Below are 27,329 nucleotides of genomic sequence, written 5' to 3'. Positions count from 1 at the left end.
TTTAATATTCAAAAAACCCAAATGTAAAGTAATAAATTTGGCTTCTTTTCCCCACAAAAATGGGAAATACATCTTGGTAAAGAAATTTTTAAATTATTTTTACACACCAGTTGTTTGTTGGGATTTATAGTTCCAGGAAAAAAAAAACCAAAAACCTTAACCGGCCAAAAAAAAAAAAAAATTAACTGATTAGTATGTAAACAGTTTACAATAATAAGGTAAGCAAGAAAGAAAAACTGATCAGAAAATACCGTGCTTTAAAGTAATTTTCAGATTTCTATTATGGTACAATTTATTCCCAACAACTCTGAGCCCATTAAGAGCACTTCTACACAGAGAAATACATAACAAAATGATACAGTATTTATTGCAACAAGAAATTAATTAAAGGTTATCATAATATATGTAACTTAAATACCCCCCCCCCCCATTGATAAAGTGGCTTTTTATTCCTTAAACATAGAAATTCTGCTCTTCATTGTAGAAAGATGAAGTCCTCTCATCAAAAGGCACATTTTTATCTGCAAGGAAAAAAGAAATGCTATAAATGCCCATCCTGGAACAAATTTAAACACATTTAAAAATATTCCCAAAGATTTGAAATGACAGAAGATAATGAAAGTATTTAAGGAAATGATAATGAATGGCACCAATAAAACACATGATTACTTTGTCTATATTAATTATATCAGATACTATTCTTCAAATTATAATTCTAACTTTTTCAAAGGAATTTTATATATAATTATTGTGGGTAATTAAAGGCTATTTCATAGTCATACTAAAGTTATATCCTTATATAATATTCATAAACAACTTTAGTTGACTTAAGTATGCAATGTAGTTATTTATGTATAGTTTCTATAAACACAATTGTTAACTGATCCTATGTCTAAACCTTCAGAAATGAGGATCAATTGAAGCTGCAGGCCTGGAAGTATATTCAATGAAACGAATAAAAAATACTTTTAATATTTATAATACAGTTACAAAATTTATCCATACAGAAGATAAAGTTTTCTCTAAACTATCTAATGGCCAAATTTGCCCATTTTCTTACCTTATTGACTAGTTTATGGTAATATGAGGTTATATTTTCATCACATATTTTTATAGACTTTAATTCTAATTATACATCAGGCTTTACTGCTACTTAATCCAATCCATAGATTCCAAGAAACTTCTGCTAATAAGAGCCATTACAACCAAAAGCACTTAGTCCAACCAAAGCCAAAGGTGTGCAGATTTTACTAACTTAATAAATCGTCCTTTATAATCATCATTAACATATAGAACTTCACTGGAGATACCTATGAGAATGAATAATACTCTCTTCCAACTTATTGTTTTGTCTGAATCTTTAGTAAGCAATCTATAATAGATCTCTAGATGATTAGATTATTACAAGCTAATGAGATTCTAATAAATTTTAATTTGAGGGTAAATTTAAGCTTTTCAAAAATATATATTGAAGGTCATTAAAAAACCTGCTACTCATGAACAATAATTCCTCGGAATTCATGCCTACATTTAGTGACCCCCAACTCCAAACCCAACATTTCTCTTTTGCCAGTTGCCAAATTTAACCTTCAGAAAATACTCTGAATAGCCAGAGTGACATATTATAAGCTGTCTGCTCAATATTTATTATCTCCTTTTCGTTTGCTAATAAAAATACTGATTTTTTTGTGAGCAAAGTAGGGTGGCAGTCTGTTGGGGGGAAGGGGACCGTTCTGAGAAATTTTGATTTCCTGATAAAGAGACAGATGTGGCTTGGGTTCTTGCCTCTCACTATTTTGTTTTCTGGAATACAGATGTGATGGCTAAAATGGAAGCAGCCATATAACCACGATAAAACAAACATCAGAAAAGATTTGGGAAAACTGCATAGATGTAGAGATCCTGTAATCCAACTGCCATTGAATGGATGCTAGGAGACAACTCCTGCAGACTTCTTATGATAGGAGAAAGACTTTTGAGTCTCTGTAATTCTAGGTTCTCTACTACTTGTAGCAAGAAATAGACAATCTAACAGAAGCAGAAAGTAGAATGGTGGTTACCAGGGACTGAGGGGAAAGGGAAATGGGGAATTGCTACTCAAAGGGTATGAAGTTTCAATTATGCAAGATGAATAAGTTCTAGAGACCTGTTAAATAACATTGCACCTAAGGTTAACAATAGTGTATTACGTAACTAAAAATTTGAGAGGGTAGATCTCATGTTAAATATTTTTACCACATGTTTTTCTATGAGGTAAAGCAAGTCTGTAGTATTAATACATTTTATGGAAACCTCAGTTTGAGTATTTTTCAAGCTTCAAGAATTTTCTGTCTCTACACATTATGCAATGATACAATAAAAAAAGACATTTTCAAGGACAAACTAAGAGCTAACTGGGAAAATCTTAAACTATCAAAATGGCTATTAAACCAAATCAAGTTTGAAAGGAAAAACTGTCCTAGTGTAGTCAAGAGTATTGTTATTCTTTGTTCATTTAAATACATTTGCAAATATTAGATTACTGGAGTTTTTTTTCTCCCTGGTCCTTTTAAAGAAGAGATAATGTCTTTGGATTTTAAAGAATGAACACTATCCGAGAATGCTGGGAAAGGTTAATGCCTTAATAATTGTGTTTAGGACTTTTTCTGTCCATAAACTTGAGGTCCTTGTCCCTGTACTGTCCTGCAACCCCATTCACATAAATCAACCTTACAGGTGGCTGTGCTCTGCGTCCCACGCCCAGCTATCCCACTATATACCTCAGAGAGTCTGCAATCCAGACTGTCACGGCAGAATATAAATCCTGAACCAAAGCAGTAAGTAAACATTTTATTAAATAGATCAACTGCTATATGAACAGAAACCTGTGATTCAACTGTCCTGTAAGTTTCCATTTGACAGAATTAGTTTAGACAAGATCAGTCAAACACTTTTGCTCTAGGTCTGTACTGTCCAACACAATAGCAATCTGGCAATTTAAATTAAAATTTCAATTAGTTAAAACCCAATAAAATTAAACATTCAGTTCCTCAGTCACACTAGTCAAATTTCAAATGTTGAAGAGCCACATATGGCTAGCGGCTATCAAATTAGACAGGGCAACTCTAGACCATGTGCTGAGATGAGAAAACAGCATTACCAAACTGAATTTAATGTTACATATCATTTGTTGAAATAATATACAAATTATTCATGTTCTTAACCAATAACGACACTGTGATGATGAATGGAGCAAGGCAAATTTTCTTCTAAGGCTCAATGTCCACAAAAAAGTAAAATATACAAAACACCCCAAAACCCTACATGAAGGTTCTCTTTTATTACCTGTTTAAATAATGACAAAGACAGCATAGTTCCCTTTAAATGGGTAAACTACAGACTATCCTACTAGTAACACACACTGGACATCCTTAAATACCAATTTCTATCTAAAATAAGCATTAGTACTTTGACATATTCCTATACATATTCTATTTACTTTGAATAACCTTAGTGTTTATTCTGATAAAATGTTATGCTCCACATTGAAAGTAGTGATTTAGAAATTAGAACTATTTTCAAATTGATAACTGTTTGAATAAGATCTTCTTAATGAGAGTTTCTGGTTAACACACTTATATCAAATCTGCTTCCTGACTATGATATGCTGATGTTAATAACCAGAAAATACTTTGTGGCCAAGTAACATTGAGCACAAATGTAATGAACACATACAATACAATATTAAATTTAATGAAGCAGAATGGAAGTAGCTAAAAAGCAAATATAGAGTTTTTTAAATTACATACTTGGCAGAAATCACTAGAATAGCCTTGAAAGTGATAGCAGTACTAGCTTTTAGAAGCTGCTACCAAGATTGTCAAAATGTCCTTTAGCGTACATCAATATAAAATAATAACAGTAACTTTACTGTTCAGCAGAAATCAAACAGAATAACAAGGTATTTTTTCCACTTGTTTTGTGTTGTAAAGCACTGTTTTAAACTGCATTTTTGAGACTGCTTATGAGTATTTATTTCCAACATTTTTTTAAGAAAAATGAAGGTAATTTTTAGTTAATATACAGCTGTCTCTGAATACTCATCGGTTTTTCTATCTGAGAGAGCTAAAACGTCCTACACAATTGTTAAAGAATTGATATTTGGTTTTCAGTTTTATAATTCCTTTGCACAAAATGTTTCAGTAACCAAAGAAATTACCTCTAATATACAAAATTAGGATATCAATAGCAAATTCAAGAGAAGTCATATTAACTAAACTGCTTGAGCTATTTTTTTCCACATACCTACAAATTTTCCCAATTTGACTGTATTAACCTCAATGCTTAAATCTAGTGGTAAGGATGGTTAACTACTCAATATCCATTCAACCCCAGATAATAATTCTGAACTAATCATGGTACTTCCATTTTTCTTGCAAGGGTTTAGTTCAGGAATGATCACATAACCAATGATAAGAAAATCAAAAACAAGAACAAAACTCTGTTAAACAGAGTTTCTGGGGAAACTATTCTCATTCCTAAAAAGGAGACACAAGATAGCTGGTCCCTAACTTCCACTGAAAATTACTATTCTGGGCATGATTATAGGAACTGCTGGCACCATCCTATTATTGGCCTCAAAATGAAGCCCGCACGTGAAGATGGTCAGAGTCAAGGGGATCACGAAGAACAGAAGCCAGAGCCCTGATGTACTGTGCCTGGAGTTGGCCCTACCTGTTATATCTTATTACATGAAATAATAAACTTCCTTCAGGAAATTTAGGTTAAACCATATACTAGCAGTTTCATATGGTTCAATCTAATGCAAAGAAAAAGTTAAAAATAAGTACTCCAAATTCTAGCCACCAACAATTACTATTAAAATTTTTATGTACTAAAAGTCACATTAAAAACACCCCTCTCAGAAAGAGCTGACTACAAAAGGATAGTTTTATACTGTGATTAAATTGTAAGCAAGGAAATTAATTTACCTCTCTGGAAATGACTTGCTTCCCGTTATTTTGTGGATAGAATTTGGAAAATGAAGATGAACTAATTTTAGAAAGCACTTAAACAATGAAAGAACCATCAGTAAGACATGATCCAACAAGAATCACCAGCAGTTATACTGTAGACTAATATGATTCTGCACTGCAGTTGGCAAGGCAGGCAAATAATAATATTTATATTCCTAATTTTGGGGGTCCCCATTTGAAATATGAACAATAGCAAGTGCTTGTATAGAAGACAGAATGAACAGACTTTAGAATTATTCTTTTTATGGGTATAAATCAAATAAATATTTGAAAAATGAAATGAGATTGCAGCAGGAAGAGAAGCCTAGATTACTTAAACTCTCTGAGCCTCAGTTTTCCTATCTTTAAAGTGAGAGCAATAGAAACTACCCTGCAAGATGGTCTTGATGATTTCATTGTTAAGGAGCCTAGCACAGTGTCTGGTACATCCTGCACTAAGGCAGGTATTTACTATTAAGTGTTTATTATAATTACACCTATTATAGTTCTGCTACCCCACTGTGTCCAGGTTTCCCCCTGGCTCAGTGATAGGACCCCTGCCTGATTTTATCCCTCTAAAGACATTCTCTCTACCACTGTCATACATTCCCTTGCTTTTTTCTACCATTTATATGACTGCTCTGGGAAGCCCTTGCTGAAAATCCTCTTTCAGGGCCTACAAAGACCTTGTGATACACTCTCCATATAATTATTGGTTTTTCCCTTTTATTGAGAGCAACTAATGGCATTAACCATGATTATCAGCTGTTATTAAAGTGAGTTACAATAGGATCTATACAGACAGTCCCCAACTTATGATGGTTTGACTTAACAATTTTTTTTTTTTTGACTTTATCATGGTGTGAAAATAATATGCATTCAGTTGAAACCATACTTCAAGTTTTGAATTATGATCTTTTCTCAGGCTAGTATGATCTTTTCTCTTTTGTGATGCGGGGCAGTGGCAGGGAACCATGGTTCCCAATCAGCCATGCGATCACGAGGGTAAACAAATGATACACTTAAAACCATTTTGTACTCATACAACCAATCTGTTTTTCAATTTCAGTGCAGTACTCAATAAATTACATGAGATATTCAACACTTTATTATAAAATAGGCTTTGTGTTAGATGATTTTGCCCAAGTATAGGCTGATATAAGTGCTCTGAGCACATTGAAGGTAGGCCAGGCTAAGCTATGATGTTCAGTTAAGTTTGGTATATTAAATGCATTTCCGACTTACGATATCATCAATTTACACTGGCTTTATCAGGACATATCCCCATTGTAAGTCGAGGAAGATCTGTGCATCTTTCCCACAAGATAAATTTGAAATGTTGAATAAATTGATGGCATAATGTATGTTTAATATCTAATACCAACACTGGAAGATCAGAGAAAGTCCTGCCCATTGAATCTACTTCAAATGAAGTAATAGAGTTTGGACTGTATATCTCAACAGAAAATAATCTCTAAGTTACAGAAGGTAATAGGAATACAAACACACCTCTATCCACACTTCTCTGAAACTTCTGTCCATTACTAGAAAAGAAATGAGTCCATCTTCCTCAAAGTGAGAGACAGAAAAAGAGGTCCATGTGTGCATAGACCTTGAAAAAAAAGCACAGTAGAGATCTAAAATCAGTGTAGGTGTTATTTAATGCTGTTTGAAGAAGAAAATAAAAGGGGAATAGAAAAACTGGTCTTTGCTTCTTGGCACCCTGAAATATCCATCTTATTGCTCATTTTAAAAGGTGCAAAAGTAGGTCGGGCTTAGAGAAGAGCACTACCTCTGGTTTTAGCAAGGTCAAAAAACTATAATCGGGAATCCTAAGTCTAGCTCAGACTTCTTTGTTCTGTATTTCTGGCCTATGTATGTATATCTATTGTTAACTACATGAGGCTGGGCATTTTGTCCATTTTTGTTCACCACTGTATCCCCAGAGCTTAGTAGAGTGCCTGGGGATACATGGCAGACAGTCTATCATTGCTCTTAGTGAAAAAATGAATCCATCCAATTTGCTATGTCCTCTGGGATATCATAGGCACCTCCAATATTCACGGTTAAAACTGACCTCACACACTTTGATAATAATCCCACTCCTATAAAGTTACCCTGAGCATACACCTCCAACAATACAAAAATATGTATGTGCAGGTTTATTCACTGCAGTATAATTTGTAATTGCAAAATCATTGAAAACTACCTAAACATCAGAGCATAGGCAATTAATTCAATAAATCATGATACATACACAACATGGAGTACTATGTAGCTGTGAAAAATAAAATCTCTATGAACTTATGTAGCATGACTTACAGGAGATACTATTAAGCGCAACCAAAAAATATAAAAGAATATACACTATATTGCTACCTCTTGTGTAAGAAAGAAGAGAAACCTAAGAAATAACATATTCCAACCAACTTTTATCAAAAGAACCACAGGAGGACAAACCAGAAAATAATGAAGCCAATTATCTACAATGGGTGAGATGGGAAGAATGGAGTGGAAGGGATATGAGGGAGTGCTACTTCTCTGAGTGTACCAGAGAGTGAGTGGGTGTATATTCTTAAAATTTTTTGGTATAGTTTTTACTTTTGGAAGCATGTTAGTGTTTTTCATATTAAAAAAAAAAACAATAAAAATGGGAAGGACAGAATAAATCTAAAACAGAAGTAAGCAAATGACTTAAATTATATTTCAAATGACTATTACAAACACATAGAAGAGGGGAGAAGAAAAAGAACTAAGCCAAATTACTTACTGTATCTGACTACCCTCAGTCCTGGGCAGGATGAGGCTCTGAGGAGAACACTGCAAACAAATCCTAAACTCTTCTTGGTAGGTTTGTTTATTGTAGTGTTCTAGGCAAAGCAATTCTGAAACTATATTAGTTTTATTATAAGATTGAGCAAAGAAGTAAACGCGTTGATGTTGCTGGGAGCCAGGATGTTGCCGGGAGACATTCTTAACACAATGAACAAGAAAAATGCCACTATGGAAAAGGAAGAAGGCAAGAAAGAACCCAGTGGGGATAGACTGGAATGGTAGAATGGGAGGTGTGAAGTAATAATATCTAAAGTATGCACATATATGCAAATATGCATGTATAAGTGTGCACAAGTGTGTGTGTGTGTGCGTGTGTGCGTGCTTATGTATACATTTCATAAGCTTGTCTGCTGACAGGGCCAAGAAGCAAGGACGCCCAGTAACAAAGAGCTCACCTAGTACCCAAAGGAACTAGGCCTCCTTGGAGAAATGGTTGATTTCATGGCTGTAGCAGGGTAGGTACAAAATGAGCCTGGAACACCTTGTTAGGCCAAAATGTAAGGAAGTGCTTAAAAAAAAAAAGGAGCAAGTCACAAGGGCACAGAAGCCAGCTTGAAGAGGCTCCCACTGGCAAGTACATCAGTGAATTATAAACCTTTGAAAAAAGAGAAAATCATGATTCCATAATGTCAATAAGTAGACAGATAGGTAAGTAGATAGATAGATAGACAGATAGTTAGATAGGCACACAGATAGGTAGAAAAAGAAGAAACGAGGGTAAGCTCTTGCTTACAGTACAGTGTCCATGCTGAATGGTAAATATGGAGGAGATGTTGTGGTTGGAAAATCATTATTTTGCAACTATCATAGTGAAGATTAGATCAGGCAAGAATCACGACAAATGGGTACTAAACCTAGGGGGAAATTTTGATGATACGCAAAATATTTTCATGATTTTAAAATGTCTCTTTATTAGTTGCAAAGGGGAAAAAAACAGTGCATACTAGAGAAATCAGACAAAACCTTGAAGAGGTACATCACAAATACCACTGCTACTGAAGAACAAATGGACACTGTGTGTCTCCAGATACAATATCCTGAGAAGGATGTAGAAAGATCTATGTAGTATTTCCACCAAGAATGCATACTCTGAATCTAATTATGAGGAAATACCAGAACATCACTTAAATATAAAATGAGAGGGATGCATTCTTCCGTATCTATATTATGAGAGTGAAAGAGAGAACACAAGAGAACAAATAAAGTAAAATGTTAAGGAAAGGTGATTCTAAATAAAAAGTTTAGGATACTCTTTGCACTATTTTTATTCCTATAACTTTTCTGTAGATTTGAAATTATTCCCAGACAAAAAGGTTTTTCTTTTTAAGTAATGTATGAACATATGCTCTTTGAAGAAAAAAAATCAAATAACACAGAAGTATATCGAAGGAAAAGTAAAAATGAAAATGAACTGTCAACCCCCCAATCTCACCTCTTCCCCACTAGAAGCTAAGCTTCACAAAGTCAGGATTTAAAAAAATTTTCTTTTCTATTCTGTTGCTTTAATGTGCTCCAAGCACCTAGACTAGTGCCAGGCATTAAATAGTTGCTGTATAAACTAGCTGCTACATCATTCATTTATTGAATGAATGAATGAATGAATAGGTAAGTACACTTAACAATGTGCTGTTCTCCTTACTTAATCTAGACATATGTACGTTAAAGTTTATTCTAAGTTTTTTAAGTAAATGGTATCATAATACTAAAAAATTCAAGCTGATTTCACTATCAATTATCATTGATAATTATCATTATCATTACTCCCAAAACTTGCTTCTCCATTATTACCATTTCTCTTTCACCCCCCCAAACACAATACCTAAATCTTGTTAATACCTTTCAAAGCCTCTTGAATAATTCACTCCTCTCTACTTCTCTTGCTATCACCTAGCACAGGCCACCCCATGTACGTGTACCATCTAACGGGTCTTCTTCCTGGTCACCTTACTCCTTATCTTACTCTTCTCCAATTTATGCACAGTAATCTTCAAACTATAGCTTTGATTGTTTTCCCTGTCTTAAAATTTTCCAAGTGGCTCTTTGTAACCTGTAGAATAATTTCTAACTGATTAACATGGATCACAGCCTGCCTTCTGATTCTTTGTTCTGCCTTACCCTCTTCCTTTTGCATTCAAAGCTCAAAAATCATTCATCCACCCATTCATTTATTTCACACATATTAATATAGCATATATTTAACTTCTTTGAGTTTCTTGAATACACTATACTATACTCTTTTGCTTCTGGTACTTTGTGACTGCAGTTCTGTCTCCAACTCCTGCCCCTGTATCCACCTTTCATTTAGCTAATTTTTACTCATGTCTCAAGTCTCAGTTTACATGTCACTTCCAAGAGGCTTTTCTGGACCATTTGTTTTTGGTTAAACGTTCTGTGCCCCCACTATATGTTCTCACACCACCCTATTCTTATTCTTTCTCTGTTTATGTAACTCTGATTAATGTCTAGCTCTCTAATGGAATGCAAGATTCATGAGAAGCAGGGCATTAAGAGGGGGATAAATATGGGAGAAAGGTCTGTGATGAAGCAAGATACAGAATAAAAGATGGCTACAGGTAACTATATCTCATGGAAACTGTCCCCTTCTTTATGCCCCTCCTACCTTCCCTAGTTCTGTCCCTCTTCATCACTCCTAGGCCACTTTCCCCACTACTACAACACAGATCTCGTTATCTGATTACATATACCCCAGTCAAGCAGCATCAATAGTTCTCCAATGATAGCAGGGCAATACCAAACTCCTTAAAAGACTACAAAACTCTTCCAATTTTCCTAAAAAAAAAAAAAAAAAAAAAAAAAAAAAAAAAAAAAAAAAAGACCTTGCCCATCCCTATGACTTGTCACAGCTGATCCCCAGGTATAACACCTTGCACGTATAAATACATGTGCACACACAACAGGCTGCATTCCAGACATTTTCTGCTGCTTGCATTCTGAACAACTATCATTTTTCACAACTACTAAGCTCTGGGTGGTTGCTGCTGACTGTCAAGCACACTTAAAATAGACAAACTGGGCTTCAAATTCAGTTCCTCTTTGGAAACAACCCCAACTTCCTAAGTCAACAGCTTCCCTTTTTGTGTTCCCTTTCTGTGTGTGTACAGAAGAGGTACCTCGTATGCATTTAGCTTTTTAAAATACTACAAATACCACACTTTTTAAATACTATAAAAACTTTGCTGAAAATTAAAGGAAAATAATTATATAAAAAGTGAGACTTCACCCCCCATCCTCCTCAATGAGCACCTTCTGTAGGGTGAGCCCAAGATGAGAGAAATGGTGAGGTGTTCCCTCAGTCAGTCTCAGTTCCCAGCTGTATTTCACAATTATTCTTACTGTCCTTCTAGGGTGTAAAGATAAGTATCTATTACACACAGTGGCTCCTAAACGCATGCGAGCAACTTCATCTGGTTCACACCTAAAGAAGCAGTCAACAACTGGCAATATTACTTAATGGGCATTGTACAATACTTTATAGGCAATTTAAGGCCTTTCAGGGGGTATATTTGAATGTTCTAAATAAACTTTAGAATATTCTAAATAAAAACATTTTTATGTATTCTATTCATGTTTATTTTCACTAAGAGACTGAATCCCTAATGAACAAATACAATTGTTTTGTTCATGTTTATATATCAGGTCTCTAATACTATTTTATGGCATTTCATGAATGTATTTTTATTAAATGAATGAATTACCAGCAACTAAAAGCTCATATGTATTTGATTTAATAGCCCAATTTTTGTTGAGTCTTTTTTATAACCCCCAGATTCCTGTACTCTTTCTGTACGTACCTGATTCTGGACTCCAGTTTTCCTTCATCCAACTAATTCCTCCTCTATTCCAACATGTCTTTCCCTATTGAGTGGAACCTTTATTGCCTCCTTTCCTCATTCCATTTGCATTGAAACAAGTCTATATCCATATAACTTTGTTTATCCAAACCTTTTAGGAAAGGTCTTAACACTCAGTGAGAATAGATCTGAGAATAGACATTATAGCCACACTGTCAGACCACTGACCATTAGTCTCACAATTCTGCTGAAAACACTGTTTACAAATAGAATAACCCAGACTAAAACCAAAATATTTTCAGAATGCAAAAAGAAAATCAAGTTTACTAATCTCCCTCCCTCCCTCTCTCTCTCTCTCTCTCTCTCTCACACACACACACACACACAATTATTATTATGCAGCAGTTAAAAGGACCAAGCTCTTCAAGGAGATCTACAATAATGATTTCTTTGGGGGATGATATTCTATTGTTTACATCTCTTTTAGCAAAGCAATGCGAATGTGAGCTATTGGTTGGGTAGCACAAAGAACTTCATTAAACAGAACTGAAAATAATCATTTAGGATACAAACTGTTAAATGAAATTCTACTTTATTTTTTCAGTTTACTTGTCAAAGTACCTCCTGACTCATGGAATTAAACTGCTCAACACTTACCTTCGAGGATGATTGGCATCAAACAATGTGTTATCATCATCCTCATCATCTTGTTCTAAAGGTGTCAATTCCATGTTTTCTATGTTAGTGTCCAACACTCCGTATCTCCTAGTCTTTCGGTTTCTTCTTCTCATCCTATTAAATAGAACATATTAATGAATAAAAATTATTTGAATATGGTATAGATGATCTTTATACTTACTTGTAAACTAAAAGTAAATTATCCCAGTTTCTGACATTGGAGGCATTCAATATCAGAATGGTTACATTTCAGAAACGAAACCAATTTACCACCTAGGATTATTAATTAAACAAAAGCTACTCCTGTATGTTTGTGTGCCATCCATTTCCTCTGTCTGACATACTATCTTCTCTTTCTGTCAACTTATAATGTTGAGAGATAATCCCTCAAGTCTTAGTTCTGGTACAATGTTTTTACTGAAGGATTATGTTCCAGTCTTTTTCCCATCTCCTCCATGCCTTCTTGCCACTGTGCAGCGTTAGGTACTTTCTGCCCCACTAGGAAACTGTATGTATATATGCACTCAAATTCTAGACTAGGTAGTGTAGACTCCTGGCTGCATATCAGAATCACCTAGGGTATTTTAAAAAGCTCCTTTCTCGGGCCGTATCGCCATACAATTAAATTATAATTTCCAGGGATAGGAACTAGGCATCAATAGCTTATTAACGTTCTACAAGTGTCTCCAATGTACTGAAAGCCACTATCCTAGATCAATGGTTCTTGAAGTGTGGTTCTCTGGATCAGGAGAATGACAGTCATCTAAGGGCTTATTAGAAATGCAAATCCTCATGCCCACCCGGACCTAGTGAGTAAGAAACTTTGAATTTGGGGCCCAGAAACCAGTGTTTGAACAACCACTCCTTGTGAGTTTGATGCAAACTAAAGTTTGAGAACTACTGCTCTAGAGGAGAGAAAATATTTTAATATTTAACTATTATCTGTATATATATGAAGGCGTCTCATGATTTAGAACCCTACTGTCTCCTTCTCTCTCAAATAACTTGTTCTTTTCCTTCAAATTATTTATCTCAACTTACATTTATGTGTGCTATGTGTGTATTTATTTGACTGTTTATTTGCCTGTCTCTCCCACTAAGTTGCATGAGGGGAGAAGCCATGCCTATCATGTTCGCCACTGTATTGCTACTTTGTAGCACAGTGTCTGATTAAGATTCTCCTTAAATATTTGTTGATGGTCTGAGTGACATCATATTTTAGTTCAGTGATCCAAATCTGACCCTGAAATCAATGCCTAAATCACCTCCAACGTAACAACCTCAACTCCACACACAGAAAAATGTTTCACACAAGTATCTATGGGAGTTGAAAAACAAAACAGAAGATAGCAAGTAATAACAAATAAGTTTACTTAAATTCTGATTCACTTTGTATGACGTAATAAGTGTGATAAGAAATACTACAACTATAGCACCAAGTATAGAGCAATACGAGCCTCTGTAAAAATGATAGTGGGGACCCCTAGGAGACAAACTGTCCCGTGTGTATATATATTTGAGTCTAAGAAATATTTGAGTCTTACTAAGCATCAGGCATTGTGCTAGCTTCTGGGTATAAAGTACCTGGCTGATCAAAATTTACAAAATATTACTAACTTTAGGCAAAAACCGAGATAATTTCCACTAATCACTGCCTAAAAATCTATTCTATATGCCCACCCAAAGATGGTAGAAAAGGAAACCGAGGTTTAAGTATAGTATTTAAAGCTACAAATATAACCAGTGAAAGAGTTAATACTAATAACTGGCAAAAATGAGGTAGAACTGGTGATGGTATGAAGTATATAAGCCTATCTTTATATAGTGAAAAATTACATGTGTTTAGGTTGTTAAATTTACAAGTATATATATGTGTGCATGTTTCTATGTATTGAATATGTGTGTATGCTCATAAACATACACATACACACATACCTTATGTAGACCAGAAATCTAAACTTTTTTCTGTAAAGGATCAGACAGTAAATATTTTAGGCACTGTACATCACATATGGTCTCTGTCACACATTCATCTTAACTTCTTCAGTTATTATTTTGATTTTTTACAACGCTTTAAAAATGTAAGACACATTCTTGGCTCATAGGCCTTAGAAAAACAGGTCAGCAGACTGGATATGGCTTATGGGTCAGTTTGCCAATCTCTGATTTAGACTTATGAAAGTAATTCACAGAAGAACTAACAACAGAAATGATGGAAGTACTGACACTGGAAGTAGGAATAGAAAGGTACAGGGGAATTATAGTTCACTATTGGTCTTTTTGAACCACATGATTTAATAACATTTGCACGCACTGCTTTGATTTTAAAAAGTGAATACATAAGAATGAGTGAAGCCACCTGGCAGCTTAAGTTAAGAATATTCAGAGTCATAATTTCTTCTCTTCCCTTTTGCCAGTCTGTTGCTCAGTTTTCTAAACCATATGGCTTTCCAAACATTCTGGCATTTTTCAGTCATGTGAAATTATTTTTGGAAATAAACTAGATTCCTTCAGGTCACATATTACATATCAAATAGTCAATATGTTAATAACCAAGTCATTGTCAGTCACAGGATACCTTGCCAAGTCTTTAAAAAGGAAATGATATGAACATAGAGTTTAAGGACTTTTGACATTTATCTCAGCTGACACTCTTCTCCACTTCCAAGGTCATCATCATACCTTGAATGATTTTCCAATCTTTCAATGAGTGGCTAATCTAATCTGCCCAATAACACGGTTTTCTTTCTGTTTAAACATTTGATTGCATTGGTGTGAGCACTTTATTATTTATTTCAGCTTCTACTCTACTGTCTTTTAACGTGTATATAAATACCACCTTCTGAATCCAAACTCTTTAATAAGAACTTACTTCATATGCAAAGACTGTGCACCCTCAGGCACCAAATAAATAGGGGAATGCAGTTCAGTTAAAATGAATTTAGTATTTTAGTAAACGTCACTAATTCATACAAGAATAAGTCAAATAAAAAACTATATATTGTTAAATAGAATTTAAACTTGAAATGCAACTTCCCTAAGAATGTCGTTCCTAAGTCCAAGGATATAGGCGGTGATGGCTACATGGTCATGACAGCTTTATGGCCATAAAAACATCAAATATAATAAAACACATCCATATGCAGTGATTTTTCTCAGGGAAAGCCAGAAACACTTATAAAGCTTTAAAATTATTGGGCTGATTCAATGAACCGCATACTTAAAATACTAATAAACATTAAGTGAAAAATACAATACACATAAAAATACACTGAAACTTTAAGTAAAAAGGCTACTTCCATTTTTTAATATGCAGTGTACATTATTTTTAAACAAAGGAGAGGAGGATTTAAAATTCATGCAATTTTAACAGCTATGGCTCTTTTCCTACAAATTAATGTTTTCATTAAGCTCATGATGCCCAATTTGTCCATGTATGTTAATAACTACATACATATAATCATAGATATGCACAGTTTTCTACCAGACATAGTAAACACATAACTGCAACCTGAAAAAAAAATTTTGTTGGCTCTTCAGTTAACAAAAAAATTGGGACTTTATCTATACATGTGTAGAGAGGAAAATATGGAAGCCTAAGAAGGCAAAAGAAAATAGCAATATGGTTTATTATTATATTGATTTATATTCATTCATCACATGGCAATCACAGGTAAATGATCTTGATCAGATACCTTCCAGGTATTCACGTTATTATTCAAATAGCTGTCTAAAATAGATGCAGATTCCTCTATGTTCCATTATACTCAGGTCGGTAAGAATTATTTCTGTTTAAATAACATGTAAAAGCTACAGTAGAAAAATAAAACTAAATTACTAAAGTAAGGTTGATAAAATTTTATGTAAAAATGTATGATGCCACATAAAATAAACACAACAGAATAAAACTCCCTTTCATTTTACTACTCTGTGAAAGGGAGAAAACCAATCAATGTAACCTGCTGTAACTCGCTGTACCGATCTGATTTTCTTGTTTTAACTGAATGCCTGTAGGGTATTATTAAGTAAGGAATTATATAAGTAATATTATTTCTTAATTTCTTCTATTACGCATTCAAAACTGACTGAGGAATATAGTATTTAGTGTATATTTTACAGACATACACTCTCCTATATGATTAGGCATCATGATAAAGCAGAGTAAATCTTAATAAAGGTACGACTAATGATACAGAATTTGTTTGCCTTGACTTTTTTTGGCAAGAAAAGTGAATTACTGATCAAGAATGGTTTTGGAACTCATTTTTTTTGCACTGAGACATAACTAAATAAAAATTGGTGAGCCACAATTTTAGTTGTCTATGATTTTCATGAAGAAATTCAACCCAATATATAACACACAGTAAAAATTATTTTATCTGAAATCTCTCTCATCTTCATCTCCCATTCACCAAACCTAATCCATCACTGAAATGTCACGTTTTTCAAGAAGCAGACACCAATAAGAGACAAGTATGTTATGAGTTGAATTGTGTCCCCTGAAAATTCATATGTTGAAATCCTAATCCTTAGTTGCTCAGAATGTGATGTTGTTTGAAAATAGGGTCTTCACAGAGTCAGTCAAGTTAAAATGAAGTCATTAGAATAAGTCCTACTCCAACATGACCAGTGTCCTTATAAAAAGATGAAATTTGGAGACAGATATAGATACAGAGAGAACACCAAGTGAACATGAAGATGACCCATCTAAAAGCCAAGGAGAGGGACCTGGAACAGAACCTTCTCTGTGTTAGTCTGCTCAGTTTGTCATAACAAAATACCATGGTCTTGATGGCTTAAACAACAGAAATTTATTTATCACCATTCTTATGGCTGGGAAGTCCAAGATAAAGGTACCTGCAAGATAGATTTCATTCTGAGGCGTCTTCCCTTGGCTTGTAGTCAGCTGTCATTTCACTGTGTGCTCACATGATCTCTTCTTTGGGTGTAAAGGAAGAGAAAGAGAGCAACCTGGAGTCTTTTCCTTTTCTTACAAGGGATCAGCCCTATTAGATGAGGCAACTCCCCTATGACCTCATTTAACCTTTTTTGCCTCCTCACAGGCTTTATCTTCAAGTACAGTCACATATGAATTTTGGTGGGGGGGGGAACGTAAACATTCAGTTCAGAACACTCCCTCATAACTCTCAGAAGAAACCGACACTGCCAATACCTTGATTTCGAATGTCTAGCCTCCAGAACTGTGACGTGATAAAATTTTAAGTTCACCTAGTTTGTGGTACTTTGTTATAGCAGCCCTGGCAAACTAATACAGTATGCAGAAGATTTATCAGGGGAAAGGCTTCTGAAGGATAAAGAGGGAGGGAGCTGGAGATGAGGAAGAAATCCTACAGAGGGTGATACAGGTCTGACACCTGTAAGAGTAGAAAGGAAGGCTGACAGGATAGGAACAGCAGTACCAGTGCAATGCAATTCTGAGAAAGTTTTGACCAGACCAATGGTATGTCCTTAAGCAAAGGTTGCCTATTAGAGAAGAGAGTCCTCTGTCAGTCACGATGACCAGATTTGGCTACATTCAATCATTGGCTGGAAGCAGGTCTAGGAATCATGGCACTGGCATGGATGCTGTGACAGATCCAAAGCTGTGGAAGCTAGAGGCTATCCCCACAGCAGGGTCTCTTAAAGGGAGGTTTGATCAGTGTGCCTCCATGGCTGCCACAATCACAAAGTCCAATTGACTGAACTTCCTGAGAATCACTGAAGTTCACTTACAGTGCTTACCACTGCTACTATCTATTGCCTTCATTATTAAAATAGCTTTATAACTGTCTACCTCTGTCTACTCTGGTCACTCACCAATCTCCCCTCTAAAATTACCACTGGTTTCCTACTGCTTGGCAGTAAATGATTCTGTAATAAGGCCTATAAAGTTCAACACAGGATGGCTCATATTTTTCTCTCTGGCCTTACCTTGCTCTTGACTCTACATTCTACTTCACTTTCTATACTCCATTGACAAAGCCTTCCCTCATTCCCTCATAATAGCTATGCTTTCTCTGACACTGGCCACCACAATATTGCTGTGGTACTGCCTATTCATTTTACAAGGAAGCCTTCCCTAATCTACCCAGCTAGGTCACAAGCACCTATTACTGGCTTCCATACCACCCATGCACATATCCTTTGAAGAACGTATCAAAGATGTACTTGCACACTTATTTTTGTAACTTTTTATCTTCCCTATTAGACCATTAATTTCATGGGAACAGGAAATAGATCTGTTCTTATTACTGCCTACAGCACACAAGGACTGGCATAAAGCATATGCCTAATAAATATCTGTTAAATTATTTAACTGAAATATTCAGATTCACAATAGATCTTGCATTTTCTCTGTATAACAAAGACACCTACAATTTTATATGCAAATCACCACCTCTGGTATAAGAGAAGCCTGAAAGAACACCATCTCCAGAACCATACCACAGCAAAACCTAAGGGATCTACCCAATTTTTAAATTGTAATTTGGATAATAGCCCTCTGGCTCAGGACACACACACACACACACACAGTGCTAGAATAATTAAGCATATTAAACATGCATTCACTCCAGGACCTCTAAGATACTCATTTGGGATGTTTTAGGTAGATTAGCCTATCTGTTTTAGCCCAGGTGATTCTCATATGCCATCTCAATTAGAACCACCAATATTCAACTTGTATCCTGTGCTGTGGAGTTTCATTTTTATCTTTTGGGTATGTAAATTTACCATATTGTAACATGTAGTTATTCTTCATTTACACACTAAATAATTGAAGTTTATCCTTTCAAAAGCCAAACTATTGTTTTTCTTTTAAAATCTCAGCATTCTACATGGAGCCATATCCAACACTAGAGCTATCCATGCCTTAATATATAGGATAAAATGAGCTAATTCTACTCTTTTTGATCTCTCAAGGATCATTGTAATTATACCACTTTAATGTAAAGCAATGGTGCTGTCATGAGTTATTGACCTCAAGTTGACAGACTACTGAGCTTTTGAATCTTTTTGGCTTCTTTTCATAATTATTCTTGGGTCCTCTCTATTGGCTTATAAGTTACCAGGCTCTGTCACTATCACAAGCTTGACCAAGTGTAGCACTAAATAGAAGATTCCCCAGCAAGGTATCCTGCCACTCTTCATTTCCCGTAACATGTTCACTGCTAATACCTAAAAGTTAAAAAAGAAAAGATCAAATGCATGTTTATCTATGTTTAGGTTATTGCAATGTTGCTTTCTCTGATAGACCCCTTTTCTAAACAAGCTCCTTGTAATTCAGCATGTACGATCAGTTCTTGTGTTTAGACTTGTCTCCCATTTGATGGTATTCTGGTGGATACCCCCAGGTGAAGTAAACCTTAAGTAAATGTCATATAGCTTAGCTATGAAGTATCCTACATGAAGGTGCACAGCACATAGCTCCCTTGTCATCTTTCCTCTTTGTCTTTATAAAGATTTCCTAGTGTTCTCTTTTAGGCCTAGAATTTGGGATGTGAAGACTTGATAATTCTCCTGACCTCCACCTCTAACAGTTCAGCATGGGTTTATTCCCCAACCGACTTTAAAGTCTTATTTACAAACCAGCGCCTCTAAGATTCATCCCGCCTCACCTTTGACTGGCTCTATGACCAACACTCTAGCAGATTTCTCTTACAACCTCCTTTTTTCCCCTTGCTCCCACCCCATCTCTAGCCTTGTCAGACCTAACCTCTTGCTGATTACAGTTTAAGAGGTCAGATACCACAGACTGTGGTATGGGGGAAATACATTTTTTACAGAAAATACTGTAAAACCCCCCAAATATATTACAATAGCAATTCTAGATACAGAAAAATTTCACTAAGAATATTACTATTTACCGAGTGTGCACATATGTCAGGCATTGAGCTAAGCAGCTTGCAAGCATTACCTGATGTAATCCTCACAACAATCCTAATGATTCAAAGTAATTCTAACCAACGTCCAAAATTAGCTACCAAACAGTCTTCTGATCCCTTACACAATGATCTTACATTATACCAGTCTGGATATATTGTTTTAAGTGAATTGCATTTTCTGGTTCATCCTTTCATGGTAAAAAGTAATGACTTGGTAGCTACTTACAATAATAAGTACATTTATGATCTTCTGGTTAGGTCATCTCTTAGTTTTGATCACTGTAACAGTATCTGCTTTTTGTTTATCCTAAAGGAAACTCTCTTCTGCCTTAACAGTACCATGATTTTGGTTAGACAGCAATTGAGCCCAGCCCTAAGAGATACATAATGATCATAATAATTAGTGCAACCAATCATGAAAATATAATTTCCCTTTTGCCAGTCATTGTCTAGGGCTAAGTAGATGAAGCAGTTCAGACAAATGAGATAGAAGGGGTGAACTCAAGTAGTGGGGTTTCTGGGAAAGATTTTTCTCCTTGATAAAAAAAGAACATAGGAAGAGAAGGCCTCTTTTCAGGCCCCCTTCCCTCTTTCCTATTTGAGATACTATTGTGTGGGAACACAATGCTTAAAGCTGAGGTAGCCATCCCATGGTGAGACAAGGATAGAAAAAGCCAGATCCTTGATAATCTCACAAAGTCACTGAACTAAGCCTGAGCCTGCTCATATTCATGATAAGAAACAACTACAAAACATGTCCTTATGTTAAAGTCACGTTTAATTGGATATTCTATTACTTACAGGTAAAAACCTCCTAACTGATAAGGGCATTGAGCATCCTAGCTTCTCTGAGTTAGGTTACCAGTGTTCCATCACCTACTTGTATGTTTCCTTATGATTCTCTTCATTTTAAGAATCTGGATTTAAAGGTGGCCCATATGATAACTTGTCCAACTATTTCTTTACATAGTCCATATTCAGCACCATTCTATAAACACTTCCCAACCACTGTATCATACACGCAAATGGTTTACTGATGTGCCAAAACAAAGATCTCCTTAGCCCTTTGGAATAGCTAACAGGGTCCAAGGTTGACAGAGATCAGGGCAAATAGTCTCAAGCATTTACCCTACATGAATATCAATTTCTAAGTGTGGCATGGCACGAAAAAGGTTGGGGAGCACTACCCTGGCCCAAATTCCCCCCAAAATTAACCTCCTTACTTTTATCTCCCAGAACTGCACATGATAAATATTGCTTAAATACAGAAAACCCTATTATCATATGTAGAAGAACAGACTAAAGAGATAGCTTTAGAAGCACGAAATCATCTGTGTGAAACTTTTGAAAATTGTAAATCACTATAGAATTTAAGGAATCTTTCATTCAATTACAAATAAATAAATAAAAAGAAGCACTCTCAGAAGCCTAGATTTTGTCCTTATTATAAGAGAAAACAGAAAAGATCCATGGAAGAGATCAGAAAAGAGTGATAAGAAAAAATAATAATTATCACTAGTAAAATTCATTGAGCAGTTATTATGTGCCAGGAACTGTGCTAAGTACTTTGTATAGGTCCTTGAAACAATCCTTTCTGGTAAATACTATCATTTTCTCTATTTTACAAAACCTGAGCTGAACTTTAGAGCTGCTATGTAACTTACCCAAGAGTACACAGCTCTTGGGATTAGAACTCAGAAAGTCTGACTTCCCATAAGACTATACTGAAAAGGGGTTAAAATAGTAAAAAGGAACAGAAGCCAATAGAGGAAAATTACTCAAGAATTAAATGATTGGTAACAAATGCAGTAGAGCTATTCAGAATAAAGACCCTTCTGGTAGAATAAAGAACATTTGGTAGCTTGGAGGTGATTAGTGACCTTACAGACTGCTGGTCAAATTGCATGACACTTCTTGAGCCACTCATAGGGACTGGCGTTTTAAACTGCTAGGCTAAAAAATATCTAGCAAGGTGGGTATGAATAGTTTATATTCCTCCTTGATTCCTAGAGCAAAGATGGATCAGGGAGGTGTAAATATGTTGTTTTGGTGACGGTATTCCTTTCCTTTTTGCACCCATATTCCTTTATTGGTAGTATCTCTACCACAGTAAACAGTCTGGTGAGATGATAATTAAGATTCCCACCACCTCTGCCAATAGATAGACTTAATTTATTTCTCCTTCCATGGAATTTGATTCCTAAGCTGAGGGTCAAAGAGACTGAAAACTACTGCATATCTATACAATGGTATGTTCCTGCAAAGAAACCTGTGTGGTATTTTGATGTCTTGTCTCCTAAGCTGACTTAGTTTCTGCCTGTTCCCAGAACCGATTCTCCAGTTTCTCTTTGACTTTCTGAGATCTCAGCATTCTTCCAGTAAATCCCCATTAGTTTAAGTTAGCCAGGCTTGTTCTATGTGTTTAACTAAAATAGTAACTGACAGAAGCAGTAATCTAATATTCCTTTAATATTAGAATGAAGCATGAAAGGAAAAGTGTACAGGAGGAGAAAGATGGGGAATGTTATTTCTTTTGAAAAACGTAATAAAATAACTGTTTTCCCTACCCAAACATTTATTTTCTCAGTCTAATCAAACTTAGTTCATTTACTAAATGTCTGAGTGCAAACACTGTACTTAGCCTTGGATAAAAAATGGTAAGTAAATAGCCTTTGTCCTCATGTTTTTGAGTCTTCCCCAGACTCACACTGATCCCCAACAAGAACTAAGAACACTCATTAATTAGGCAACTACTTACTCAGGGCCTACCCTATTTTGTACATAATATTCAGCACTGGGGATATAATAGAGAATGAGACAGACAGTGAGCCTCTTCTCAGAAAGACTATGTATTAGTCTTAGGAAGCCTACTCTGTTCCTTCTCTATATATATATTTCAATTTCTACAGAGAGAATCTAATTGTTCTTTGGAATATTTCCAGACTCAAAGGGGAAGTTATCTCTAGTTACACATTCATTATAATTGAATTAGATTAAAGTAAAACAATATGGACATTTCATGGAGTTCAAGTACTTTACAAGTAAAATATTCTCAGTGTTTTCACATATGAGTTAATGAAATGATGATTTTTGGCCCATTCTTCCCCCTTGGCACAAATAAATAATGCTGCGGTGTTCTCACGACTATTTTGGAAGTTGGGGGGTCAAAATGGGCATTCACCAAAATGAATAGTTTTCATCCCATAATCTGGAAGCAAAAAGCATAAGTTCTGAACATTGCTCAGACACTGTTAGCATCAGTCAAGCTTTGGACATCAGGTGGCCAACTAAATTTAGGACTTGGACTAAATGAATGTACTAGATGCTGGTTGAAGAGTCCAGTTTTTCTTAGCCATAGGTTCAGAATTTGGCTGTTAACACACAATATTAGTGAGTCATCCAACAGAATCAGACTGAAAAGACTGTACCCTTCCGAGCTTTACAGAAATGAAGATAGAAAATCAATGGCGATAAACAATTATATATAAGATTATACATAAGGTGGAAGCAAAATGAAAAAAGATCATCCCCAAAAAGTTATCATCAGACCCATTATTTATATGTGTATGAAACATAATACTTAGGATACTCTGGATATTTATAGGAAATATACAGACAGCATTAACTAACAATTATGTAGTGGGAAAAGTAATTACTGCTTCAGTTTTCTTCTAATAATTCTTTATATCAAGAAGAAAGTCTCAGTTTGGTGGTAATATGTCTGTAACACCTCATTTTCTAACTTCCTCTTTAACAGAATGTGGGCCTGGATTTGCTGGGTTTTGTGAACCAACAGTATATAACTCAAATAATATTGTTTCCACCAGTGGTTCTCAAATGTTTTGATCTTAAAATTCCTTTACGTTCTTAAAAATTATTCAGGACCCCAAAGAGCTTATAAATATGTGGATTATATATATATATCAATTATGTGGATTATTAATATGCTAATTAAACCTAAGAAAACTTTAGAATATCATTTGCTTTTTAAAATTAGAATAAATCCACTACATATTAACATAGTTTTTTTGTGAAAAATATACCATCAAAAAGAAAACAGAAAAAGGTGAAAATTGGCATAGATTTAGATTTTTAAAAATCTCTTTAATGTCTGGCTTAAATGGATAGAACTAGATAGAAAATAAAAAGAGAGAAAATAGAAAACAGCTAGATTTCATATCTGCTTCTGCCTTCAATCATTTGCAATGTGTTGTTTGGTTGAAGGATATAAAGAAAATCCAGGTTCATGTAGATATGAGCTTGGAAAAGGGAGATGCATTTTAATAGCGTTTTCAGATACTGGTGTTTATGCTATTTTGATAGTACACCAAAACTCAACAAGAGGTAGTTTCTTAAAAGCTAGTTGCAATGTGCAATTTGAAACTGTATCAATGAACTTCTTGTGCCCTATAAACTTAGAATGTATTATTTTGAAAATAGTTTTGATCTTGCAGATCCCCTGAAGAGGTCTCAGAGAACCCTCCCACCCTCCAGGGTCCTCTGGACCACATGTCTACCACTGGCTTACATTGTACTTCTTCAATCAGTTATTTAAGCCAAGGGATGTTGGTTTTCTGTTCACAAAATAATAAATAGATATGTTTAAAAGGAAACTTTCAGTTTAAATAAATCCATTTAAAGAAATATATGAAATAGTGGAGGGTAGGCAGTTACAGGAAAAAATGTGAAATAGTTTAGAAAACAAACCAGTGCATTCCTATAAACCTACCCTCTACTGTATTTATACAGGAGGAAAGTACACAGTGCTTCCTCAGCTGTTCTCTTGGCTGGCTCCTTCTAACAGTGAGGTCTTGGCTCTGCATGTCAGCTCTTCAGAGAGGTGGTCCCCAACTAACCCAGTTAAAGAGGCTTTATTATAGATTTTCCAAATCAGTCTTACTACATAGTTGAAATATTTTAATATCATGATTGATGCCATAAAATAACTTTACTTCAGTAACAATGGAATGTATCAAGTGGAAGTTACTTCCAACAGTAACAAATGTCACTAATTGAATTATATAATTCCTTTTCTACTTGATGAGGCAGTAAGAGGAGTAGAAAAATAAGTGACAGTCTTCTACTTTTACTCATAACCTGGTACAACATAAAGACCTGGTCTACTTCATCAAAAGGTTGATCATAGATTAGGACACAGACATCATGTTAATGGGAAAAAAATTCAAACAAAGCAAACAATGGATTTTACAATCGTAGATGGTCATTAGACTCCATGGGACACAAATTAAACCACTTTACTCTTCTAGGTCAGTTTTATCATATGTAAAGTGAAAGATGTCATTTACATGTCCATATCTGTACCAAATCTGAAATTTAAGTAATTGTGTAATCTAACGTTCTGTAGTAAGAATAGGCTCAAAAAACTATTAATTTGTAAGTTTAAACTTTTGAATGACTTAGATTTATAGATGAATTCACTTTGCAAAGGTTTTTTGTGTGTAAGATATCAGATTTATCCATTTACTAATTCAAATTTTTGTAAATTTAAAATCAGGATAGGATAGTTAGGATATTAAACATATGTACCAATATTAAAACAGGATCATATTTATGACATTTCCCCCTCCCCCCCGCATAGGTATCAGTTTTCCATCTTATCATGCAACTGGTAACACTTTGCATTGAAACATTTAGTGCCATGCAAAATGAATGCTAGATGTTTCTAATAGGGACTATGACAAAGATTGAATCATACAAAATTGTCAGTATTCCCGGTTAAAAAATGTGGAATGTAAGAAATTTCATGTGGTACAACCGAATTACTAAGGTGGTGGGTTAAAAGTCAACACTAAGAAACTACTGCTAAAAGAACTTTTCTTCTTTTACATTTTATAAAATAAAGTATCCAGATAATAAGGTCATTCTGCATTATTATTAATTTACTCAAATAAAGATTGATTTAGAGGTTCGGTACTAATTTATAATTTATAAATGAAAGGGAGCAACTACTTGGTGGTTTAAATACTCCCAAAGGTACCACAGGCTTTTAAGACATTCATCCTCACAGTCTCTCACTCAGGCAGGCACCCATGATACTGGGGGTGGGAAGAGGGCAACGCCAGGTCAAAAGATAGCCCATTTCAGGCCTGCGAGGGAGGCTCATCGAGGCTTCGCCTCACCTGACCGTCCTGACGACGAAGTACACCAGCACCGCGCCACTCACCACCATCAACACGGTCAGGGCTCGTTGGGTCATGGGCTTGTCGTCGGGGTTGGGGCTCACAGCGAGGACGCCACCCACTGGGCCTTCTTCCCCTGCTTTCCCGCCTGGGTCTTCTGCTGCAAGCCCCGCTCCGGGAGTGCTGCTATTGACGCCCTCGGCGCCCCGTGGTCCCTCGGCTTCGGCCGGAGCGCGGCCCGGGGACTGGGCAGCTGTGGGGCCGGGAGGCAGAGGTGGCAGGGTTCGCGGCCCACGGTCCGGAGGCCTGGGATCCGGCACGGCCTCGGCCGCCTGCAGCAGTACCTCCAAGGGCCCTCTCAACTCAGGCAGCAGTAGCAACAGCAGGAGGGCGGAGGCGAGCAGGTGGCTGAGGCAGCAGCTACAGTGCGTCGCCTTCATTTTCCCCGGACCGCCCTCTCACCACGTGGGAGCTGCCGGGCCCGCCGCCCTGGCTCCAGGTGGGACCATGGGCGCAGTGAAGAACTAAGGGTGACCAAATCCCGGGCTAAGACCCGGCCACAGTAGGTGGCAGAAGCGTCAGCGGCTACAGCTGCCGGGAGAACCGGAAGTTCGTACATCTCAGCAGCCACTGCTACCAGGGACGCTTTCGGTTGCTAACATGCCGGGGCTGGCGCGTTCCGTGACGTCAGGCGCGCAAGGCCATCCGCGCACGCGCCCTGCCAGAAGGCATGGGGAAGAGCTCCGTGGTTGGCTTACAAGCAAGAAAGTAAACAAAAAAAAGTTGTGTAAAGTGTGCAGCAGCTCTTTGCCTGAAGAAACCATGAGAGATTGGAAGCTCATAATTTGAGTTCTTTGGTGCAGAACTGCAGAAACACAGCTAATCATTTATTAAGACCGCCTTGACGTTTCCCTCAGCTCAGGTACAAATTTTAGACAGGTTTCTTCCTGCCTCTAGGTCCTTGACCTCTCTTTCCTTAGGGCATTT

General features: G+C 36.0%; 1 protein-coding gene across 2 annotated transcripts; it reads right to left on the bottom strand.

Moving 5' to 3' along the window:
- On the bottom strand, positions 1-26,950 carry FAM174A (family with sequence similarity 174 member A). Of its 2 annotated transcripts, XM_059916830.1 has the most exons (3): positions 26,343-26,950; positions 12,299-12,433; positions 1-521 (listed from the first exon to the last, which is right to left on the bottom strand). In XM_059916830.1, the coding sequence occupies exons 1-3, from the start codon at positions 26,780-26,782 to the stop codon at positions 518-520; spliced, it is 579 nt and encodes a 192-aa protein (XP_059772813.1). In that variant the 5' UTR covers positions 26,783-26,950; the 3' UTR covers positions 1-517. The 2 variants fall into 2 exon arrangements, with proteins under 2 accessions (XP_059772813.1, XP_059772814.1); XM_059916831.1 differs by lacking the exon at positions 1-521 and having other exon boundaries at positions 12,295-12,433.
- Between the last annotated feature and the right edge of the window lie 379 nt (positions 26,951-27,329).

The sequence above is a fragment of the Balaenoptera ricei genome, chromosome 3 (assembly GCF_028023285.1).
Source record: "Balaenoptera ricei isolate mBalRic1 chromosome 3, mBalRic1.hap2, whole genome shotgun sequence".
Classification (NCBI taxonomy): domain Eukaryota; kingdom Metazoa; phylum Chordata; class Mammalia; order Artiodactyla; family Balaenopteridae; genus Balaenoptera; species Balaenoptera ricei.
The sequence above is the reverse complement of the archived record's forward strand: the minus strand, read 5'-3'. Positions and strand labels throughout refer to the sequence as shown.

Coding starts and splice junctions, on each gene's coding strand:
- FAM174A (XM_059916830.1), bottom strand. CDS start 26,782: ATGAAGGCGACGCACTGTAGCTGCTGCCTCAGCCACCTGCTCGCCTCC. Junction 12,434..26,342: donor TTCGTCGTCAGGACGGTCAG/GTGAGGCGAAGC, acceptor TCTATTTAATAG/GATGAGAAGAAGAAACCGAA.